Below are 8,997 nucleotides of genomic sequence, written 5' to 3'. Positions count from 1 at the left end.
ATCTTTTACGATCTTTCAACGCCGCATACTTGATTTTAACTGCTCATGGAATTGGTAGCCATAAAATTGTATTTTGCAAATGTTTTTTCTTCTTCTTAATTTTTGTTTTTTATCGCAGACAGAATTAATTTTATTTGCCAGCGTGGATCGTTTGTTTAATAGAGAGATTTGTAGGCCTAAGGAAAAAAAATAAAATAAAACAAAAAAAAAACTTGTCGGCAACTTGAAAGTGAGAATTGGAAAGGCGCTGCAATAATTTTGCATTAAGTACGAGTCCACGTACGCAATTATTATGCGGCGACATCTCTGGAGATTATTGGATGCTCGCATTGCTCATACGCACCGTGTGGCACTTGCTGCTGCTGCTGCTGCTGCATTGGGGGCAATTAAAACACCGGCGAACAGCACGCGATGAATGCCCATAAACATTTAACGCGCAATCAGCAGGGAGCCCGGCACTGAGCAGCGCAACAAGAAGGCAAGAGGGTGGAGCGGGGCATGGGCTGTAACTCGGCTGCAACAATTACAAGAGTCGCACACGACCTGCACACAATTTGAAAGCGGAGCATAATGATGTCTTCTGCTCGAGAGGATGATCATGATGAAGACGAGTGCTACTTTTGCTCAACAGAAACAACAACAACAGCAGCAGCAGCAGGAGAAACAGATGATCGTTGCCGTTGCGTTGCGTTGGCCCCTCGCTGATGCGGGACATGGACATTCATTTCGCTTAAGCGCACTAACCGGTCGGTGTCTTTGATCCTGGCATTCTATTGTTCCGTTTCAAAGGCCACTATTATGTAAACAATCGGCAGCTTTGATCTTGGCCGCATCAAAGTGTTGCCGCCACCTTTCATCTTTTGCCGCGCTGCCCAGCGACGCCAGCAGCAGCATCAGCAGCGGCAGCAGCAGCAGCAGCGGCAGCAGCTGATGATGATCATGAACATGCTGCTGCTCATGATGTGCTTCAAGAAGTATCCACTGCGTAGTTAAAGCTGCTGCTGCTGCCGCTGCTGCCACTGAGCCATATAATTTCGCATGCTAGGCCAGAACACCTGGAGCCGCGTAGTTGCTGCTGCCGCTGCCGCTGTTGCTGCCTCTTCTGCTGCCGCTGCTGCTGCTGCTGCTATCATCATAACTTTCGGCATAATCTTCAAAGTCGCAGTTGCCGCAGTCGCAGCGCTTGACATCAATCGTGGCACAAACTGAGCACAGTCAGATTTATCCCGCTCCGCTCCGCTCCTACCATCCTGCTCTGCCTGTTTCTATTTCGTCCGCGATCCCTTTCTCTAGCCTCTCAACAGATGTGCACAGGTCGCGCCCGATAAGCAATTAAAATTTCAGTTAATACGCACAACTTTATTAACGGATCACACTCAGATTCGGAGTTACGGTAACTGCCTTTGATCCTTTGCTGCTGCTTGCAACAGTTGCTGCCGCTGTTACTGTTGCTGTTGCAGCTGCCGATTTGCAAACTGCAACAATGTGTGGGAAAAGCAACAGGTGCTACACACAACGACCACAGACGTACCTACAGCAGTCAGCCATGCAGCCATGCAGCGCTTCAGCTCTAATTTAAACAGATTATCATCATAATTGCATTGCTCTCGACTACATTTTGAGCTGTTGGCACATGCAACTGAGAGTAGGAGCGTTTATTTAGAGGAGAGTCAGAGAGCATGAACCATCTGAGAATATTTCTTGATGTCGACAATTTATGAAAGATTAAAGTCAAAAGAGGGGTTGCATTTATGAATAGTTGGAGAAATAATTGAGAGAAAGGGCCAGTTTCAACATATCCACAAGCATTTAAATATATTTGGGTTTGAAATAGGCAGCACAGTTCAGAATAGAAGGGTTTCGAAAATAAATTTTGATAGAGTAAAAAGAGGATGCTTTTCCTACTAATTTGTATATCCAATTTGGAACTCCATATGTTAAGTGAGTTTTTTTTCTTAATGCATTATATTAATATTATTCTTTATAGGTTCCAAAAAACGCTGCATTCAAAAAAGAAATCCTAATATAAAATGAAGTACTTATATAAAGAACCATAAAGAGAGAGAGCAAATAATTAGGAAAAGGGCCACCAAGCATAAAATTTGGCAAAATTTGGACCCATTTTTTTATGATTAAAACTTATGAAAGAAAATTACCTCGAAAGGGTTAAGTATTATAACTAAAAATAGAAAATGTGGTAGCATGCTGGAGAAAAAACCATAAGCAAAATAAAAATCGATCAAATTTTGATAAACTTATGTAAGTTTGGCAAATCGATGCCAAAAAAAAGTCTAGCAGGGACTTGGGCAATTGCAAGCTTTTCTTTCCGTGCCAAAATGAGTTTTTACCTGGTCAAATAACGTGAAATAAGTAACGGCAAAAATGAGCAGAGTCTGGCCTGGGAACTGGGATTATTTGGAATTTGAGTGGATTTCGCTCTCCCTCTCGCACTCTTTGCCTGTTTGTCTCTCTTGCGAATGCTCTCCACGCTCCACGCTCGCTGCGGCTCACTTGGCGGCAAATTGCTGTTGCATGCCCGACGAACGACGACGACGACGTCGCTGGCGTCGGCAAAACAACAAAGCGGAATCTCTGCATTGGGCACACGCCATTCCCAACATCAAAGCGCGCCGACAGAGGCACAGATTTCTGAGGCTGCCGCCACCGTTGGGGCAACAACAACAACAGTCGCTGCTGCTGCTGCGGCTGCTGCTGCTGCTGCTCATTTGTGTTTTGAGGCGCATTGTGCGACGCGCGTGTTAAGTGGACTGTGAATATGAAAGGAAAGTTCGAAGAGAAAAAAAAAAACAACTTTTGCCGCCAAATAAATGCAGACGAGCAGACAAGGCAGCTCCTGCAGCCTTCTACTTACTGTCCAGTGTGTGTGTGTGTGTGTGTGTCAGCTCTCCTCCTGCGTCTCTGGTTCTTAATCAAGAAACGCATCGGCGGCGTATCACAGTAGCACTTTAAACGTAAATTGCTTTTAACATGGTTATTACAATCTTAACGTTTGTCTGGCCACGAAGCACTTCAGGCAGCAGCAACCTGTTGTTGTCGGTTGTTGTTGCTGCTGTTGCTGCTGCCTGTTGCTGCTGTTTGCAGTTGCCCCGACAGCAATAGAAGTCAATGTTGGCTGGCTGGCTCTGTAGGTTGCGTTTGTGCCCGTTAGGTTGGCCACAGTTGGCCAGTCGCCAGCCGCTTCGATCATCATCGGTCTTTGTCTTGGTCTCGGTCTTGGTCTGGGGCTGCGTTTCATTTGGTAGATTGTTGTAATTATGATTGCGCGATTATGATTGGATTAGTTGTCGGTAGCTTTTTGCTTTAAGTTTGCCTTAATCGAAATTGTTTTGTGGCGGAAATGAGCCGAATGCCAGTCCAGCTGCTAATTAGTTAACGCTCTAAACCAGCCAGGCCCAGGTTGGCCAGGCTGCAGAAGCAGATCAAAAGGGCAGGCCGCAGGATTAAGTCAGCGAGCCTTTTGTTGCCAACAGTTGCCGCTGTTGCCTGCTGCCGTTTGCCTGTTGAACGATAATCTTGCATTTAAATATTTCGCAGGAAAACACGCAAATCCGCTGACTTGTCACACCTTGTGGCCAGGTAAGTTCCCACAACAACTGCAACTGCAACTGAAACTGAAACTGCGGCAACAAGCGGCGGCCTTGTGTGTGTATATGTGTGTCTCAGGTGATCAAAGTGCGTGCCGCTGATTAAAAAGGGGGAATTTGTCGCCCTTTTGTTGCCCTGTAAACATATTATGCACAAATTGGGTATGTGCAACTAAGGAAAATGTGTTCGACAGACAGCTGAAGGCCCACTTCCAGTTTCGGCTAATAAGGTACTTAGTTATTATGAGAGTTAAAGATACTTATCTAGAGCATCTTCATGTCAAGCTACCCGCCATTAGCAAGTACCCCCCTTTTTTTACACACTGCTCTGCCATTTGCAGGGTATCAACCTGGGTGGCAATGGCGAATGTTGTTTGTAGCTTTAGCGTAAGTATTTAATTTCAGGTAAATTTGTAAGATAAATAATTGTCGCTTACCTGACGCGCCGCGCTTCAAAGAACTTCATTGTGTTTTGCATATGCTGCGCATCAAGCATTGCGGCTGTGTGTGCGATCTCGAGAACTTTGGCCAAAAGGACCTTCAAAAGGACCGACTCCGGCCGTGTGTAGTGCGTGTGTGTGCGTGTGTAGATTATGGACAACTGCAGCGGCGACAACGAGCGGCATTGTTACCATCACTGGGCCTTTTGTAATGTCTCACGCTGGGAGCGGATCACAACAGCGGGACATGGACGATCAATAACGTTCAGCCGCACACTTTTGAAGTTGACTGTGATCGTCGTCGTCGCCTGGGCTTGTGCTGCATCAAATTTAGGTGGAACTGGCAACTGCATGCGTGTGTGCGTGTGTGCGTGTGTAGCGTATGTGTGTCATGCTGTCAAAACACTCAGAATGCGCCACACACGGCGCACATCAGTGTTCTTGTATTTTATATTTTAGTTTTTTATATATATTTCGGAGCAGATTGAAACTTCACTCGTCGCATGATGACGAATCGGAAATGGTCCCCGACGCGGCACCAGCATTGATAATCAATAAGCCGAGAAATGTAAGACCTCTTACACGAGCCGCAGACTGAGACAGAGACTGAGACGGAGACAGGGACAGGGATGGCGGGGAGGACACTGCAGACGGGTCTCCCACAGAGCGCTCATCAAATTGTGCCAAGATTTACGAGCCCCTTGATTGAGTTTTCTTATGCTTTGAATACGGCAAACATCAGACAGGACCACCGTACGAAACGGGCACAGCGGGCCAGAGCTGCCAAGAGCGGCGACATGCTCGTTGCGAGATGTGAGACTTCAGTTAACAATGTCTCGGATTCTGTGTGGCAGCACCGGCGCGGCAAGCGCACTCCGAGCGCTCTTCCTTATAGGATGACAAATTGTGCTGATATCGCAACATGTTGATTGAGTGCTGCAACATTGCCACATTGCCACATCGCCTGCTGCCAACCCTGCCGACTCTGTGGCAGCTTTGGCATGCTGATGAATTTGCTTTGCCAGATTGACGGCGGCAGCGCTTACCGCATAAATCTATTAATTAATACGCCATTCCCCTCGGAAAGGTTAACTGGAGAAAAAACTTCAGGCCTTATAAACAATTTGAATGCTTATCTGGTTATTGATTGGGAATTAATCCCAAATAAATAAGAGACCTGTTACTAAGTTTACAAGTACACAGAATTCACAGACAATATTGATTTAACCAACTATTTCTTGCTCTGCATTTTTGGTGCTCGAAAAAACCATCTGAAAACACCTGTGTCCATAAGGTAACAGCTTTTATATCACAAACATTACATGGCCAAGCCACACAGCCAGAAGATTTACTATATAAAGCCCAGAGCATTGGCTGAGTAACAACAAGCTTCAATATGCGTTTCGCTTTGGCATTTCTCGTAATTTGCTGCCTAGTTTGTTGCCTGACTCGGGTCCAGGCACAGACAGGGTCAACAACAGCAGCAGGAGCAGCAGCAACAGCCTCACCAACAACAACAACAACAGCAGCAAGTACAGCAACAACAACTGCGGCAACAACAACAACAACTACAACTGCAGCAGCAAGCACATCCAACGCAGCCGCACGTCTGCGCGCCCTGCGTCGCAAGTTGAAGCGCCGCCGGCGCCAGCAGAAAAAGCAGCAGAAGAAGCAGAAGCAGCGGAAGCAGCGCAGGCGCAGACAGCAGCGACGCAGGCGTCAGCAGCAGCAGCGCAGGCGCAGGGGCTGAGCCGAGCCAAATGCGAAACGAAACTTTGTAATTGAAAAATAATTCAAATGTTTTCATAATAAAATAAATAATAAATAAAAAAAACATATATCTAAATATAATTCTTTATGATCCCCAATCGGAATTAGTTAAAGATATTTGTATTAAATGGAAAGGGTAAATTAATAAGAGAAAATCAATGTAACTAGCTATATATAGTTTAATTAACTATTTTAAGAATAAATTTGTTTAGGTACCTTTTAATCCATATCTGTAGGTTTTTGTCTCTTATTCCTTTGACCTCTTTCGGAAAAAGTTGCCACATACAAATTAAGTACTACCTAATTTTGTCTGTAGCTTATATATATACATATATGAATATCATATCAATTTCTCCGACTAATACATCTAAATATTGTATTATATTTACATGATATTCATGTCAACTTTCAAAGAAAGAAGATGTTACCTTCTTTAATATGAACTTATTTATCTATTGAATGTGTTTAGGGTATTAAAAATATATAATATACATTATTACCTCGTATAAGATAATGCTACATCGCACTGGGTGCCGAGCCCTTATACTTGTTGTTCATGCGTCTGACTGAACTGACTACTGGGTCACTTACTGAGAACTGCATTTAATATATACTCTTCGATTAAGTAACTTATAATTGTTTTTTATTTTGGATCGTTAGCTCAAAGATTAAAGTGCATTTGCAATGAATTACCAAAGTGTTTTCTTCAAAAATCACAGAATATAAAGAAGAATATATATAGAAGAATATATATAGAAAAATAACTGAGAATTTAGAAACAAATGTCAAAGCATGATGAAATTCTTATTTGGTTTTAACATTATATACCTTAATAATTCCCAGCATTAGGGCTTAGAAAGTGATTCCATGCAAAAGAAAAAAAATTTCTAATTTATATATGTATGAATTGGTTTCCATTCACAGCATATATATTGCATAGTAATTTCCATTGTCTTAATAAATATAATACAAAATATTGGGACGGTTTTGCTTTACCGGAAACAAAACTTCCATCACAAACAGTTAGGCTGACAAATATTGACATAGTATCAGCTTGTGAACTTGATGTTGGATCGGAAGTACCTTCCTTCCGCTGCAAACATAAGTCGAAACGAAAAACACCTGAGTACAGTAAATACCAGAGACAGCAGCTGTTCTTTCTAGTTGTTATATAAGTTGTCTGGCTAACTTAGGCTTAGTTAGCTTTCGCACTCGATTGATACAATGCGTTCGACTTTTGTACTACTTTGTATACTGCTCAGCTGCCTGTTACTGGCACAGCGAGTCGGCAGTCAATCCTCTCCTTCGGGTCCTTCTTACTCTGATCCGGGTACATCGCCATCAGCAACAGGCTCAGGCTCAGGCACCTCAAGCTCGGGCACAGGCACAGGCGTCGGAACCACAAACTCTACCATATCGCCGGAATATTTGCGTAACACGCTACGCCTTCTAAAAATCAAGCTGCAGCTCAAGAAACAAAAGCGCCGGCGTCAACAGCGCAAGCGTCAGCAGCGCAAACGCCAGCAGCGCAAGCGTCAGCAGTCACAGAAACTACGCGGCTGAGGGGGGCTTAAATTACTTAGTTAATAACTAGTAGCAAGGTATTTCTTAAATATGCCAACAATATCATAAAGTTCATTAAATATAGACAAAGAATAAACCAAAGAAAATTATAAAATATAGAGAAACAGATACAAATTAACCATTAGAAAATTAATTAAAAATAGAGGAACTTCATAAATATCCTAGGGAAAATATAAAATGAATTATAAATAGATCAACTTTGAAAACATCCCAGGAAAATCCAAGGTTTAGTTAGAGGAACTTCTCAAATATCATAAAAAAGTATTTAAATATAGAGGAACTTCCTAGGAAAATTAGAAAATTAATTACATGCAGGGGAACCTTATAAATATCCCAAGAGAATCGAAAAAATATAAGAGAAATTTAAAAATAATTAATGTGGAGCAATTTATAGAGTATCCCAAGAAAATTATAAGAAATATCACAATTTAGAGAAACTTCATAAATATCCCAAGGAAATATAAAAATATAGAGGAACTTGAAAAGTCTCTCATGCAAATTATAAAATATAGCTGAATATATTTGTATAGAGAATACAAATAATAGCTGAATAAAAACTAAATTTTGGTTATCCAAACAAACAAATTGTGTTTAACCGACTACTGTGAAAGAGTTTCAATGTACCTGGTTGAGGTAGGTCTTCCCTTTATTCGCTGAACATCGTATCCAGGCATAAGTATAGTCTTTCTGCAACCGATTATTTGCCCGCCAGGCATATGATATAGGGGGCAGGAAGGGGGTCCATTTAGCCAAGTTGCATTGTTGTTTATGGGATGACAAATTGCGCTGATATCGCAACATGTTGATTGAACGCACACGCGGAAACATTGTAAACAAGCATAGGGTATGGTGGTGTGGAGGGCGGGGGGCGGGGTTCGGTATTTGGTGTAGTGCTTGGGGTTTTGGACTCAATCCCATTCCTGTTGGCGTTCCTGTTCTGTGCGCGTGCTCAGCGGTCGCGGCTTTAGGTTGGAGCTCGGCTCGAGATTCGAGAGCCGCAACGGGCGCGTTTTTTACACAATGCAGCGCAGCCGCCGCATGAAAACCCAAAGAAATAAAGAAATAAATAAAACAGGCAACAGCATTAAAAAGAATAAAAAACACAAAAACACAAAGAAGACTCGAGATGCCGACAAAGTAATAAACCAATTAGGACATCAAAGTGTTCAACCGACAGCACCAGCAGCAGCAGCAGCAGCAGAGGCATCGGCAGCGGCAGCGGCAGCGAAATCAGCAGAGCCTTAACCAGAGCCGCCAGAGATCACAGAGATTTGCGCTGATCCGCCTTTGATTCTAAGCTACAAAACGCAACCTACATATGTCGCCAGCTCACCTCGGCCAGCCCAGAGGCCTCTAGGCTTCTCATCCGTGGCCACGCTCTCCTTACACGCTTCAGCTGCGCTTTTCTTACCAATTTCTGTTGTTATTTTTTTTTGGTTTTCTTGTTAAGGGCACGCGGAAATTGTTGGAGAGTCCGAGAATTAACGGCAAATGAATTGATTTGACTAGAGCTTGTGCTTGGTACTATAATGCAGGATATTAATGATTAATGTTTTCAGCTCAGCTCCAAGTAGGGTATTTTAAATTTGACATCAACA

At 43.0% G+C, this 8,997-nt stretch overlaps 2 protein-coding genes across 2 annotated transcripts; both read left to right on the top strand.

Moving 5' to 3' along the window:
- Window positions 1–5,441: 5,441 nt before the first annotated feature.
- On the top strand, window positions 5,442–5,795 carry LOC138911021 (spore coat protein SP65-like). Its single transcript, XM_070207856.1, has one exon. The coding sequence runs from the start codon at window positions 5,442–5,444 to the stop codon at window positions 5,793–5,795; it is 354 nt and encodes a 117-aa protein (XP_070063957.1).
- Window positions 5,796–7,039: 1,244 nt separating this feature from the next.
- LOC6622698 (uncharacterized) lies at window positions 7,040–7,378 on the top strand. Its single transcript, XM_032435467.1, has one exon. The coding sequence runs from the start codon at window positions 7,040–7,042 to the stop codon at window positions 7,376–7,378; it is 339 nt and encodes a 112-aa protein (XP_032291358.1).
- Window positions 7,379–8,997: the final 1,619 nt, after the last annotated feature.

This window comes from Drosophila virilis, chromosome 3 (assembly GCF_030788295.1).
Source record: "Drosophila virilis strain 15010-1051.87 chromosome 3, Dvir_AGI_RSII-ME, whole genome shotgun sequence".
Lineage (NCBI taxonomy): Eukaryota > Metazoa > Arthropoda > Insecta > Diptera > Drosophilidae > Drosophila > Drosophila virilis.
This window is presented reverse-complemented; position numbering and strand designations above follow the sequence as displayed.

Bases quoted from the DNA above. Each gene is read 5' to 3' on its own strand.
- LOC138911021 (XM_070207856.1), top strand. From the start codon at position 5,442: ATGCGTTTCGCTTTGGCATTTCTCGTAATTTGCTGCCTAGTTTGTTGC.
- LOC6622698 (XM_032435467.1), top strand. From the start codon at position 7,040: ATGCGTTCGACTTTTGTACTACTTTGTATACTGCTCAGCTGCCTGTTA.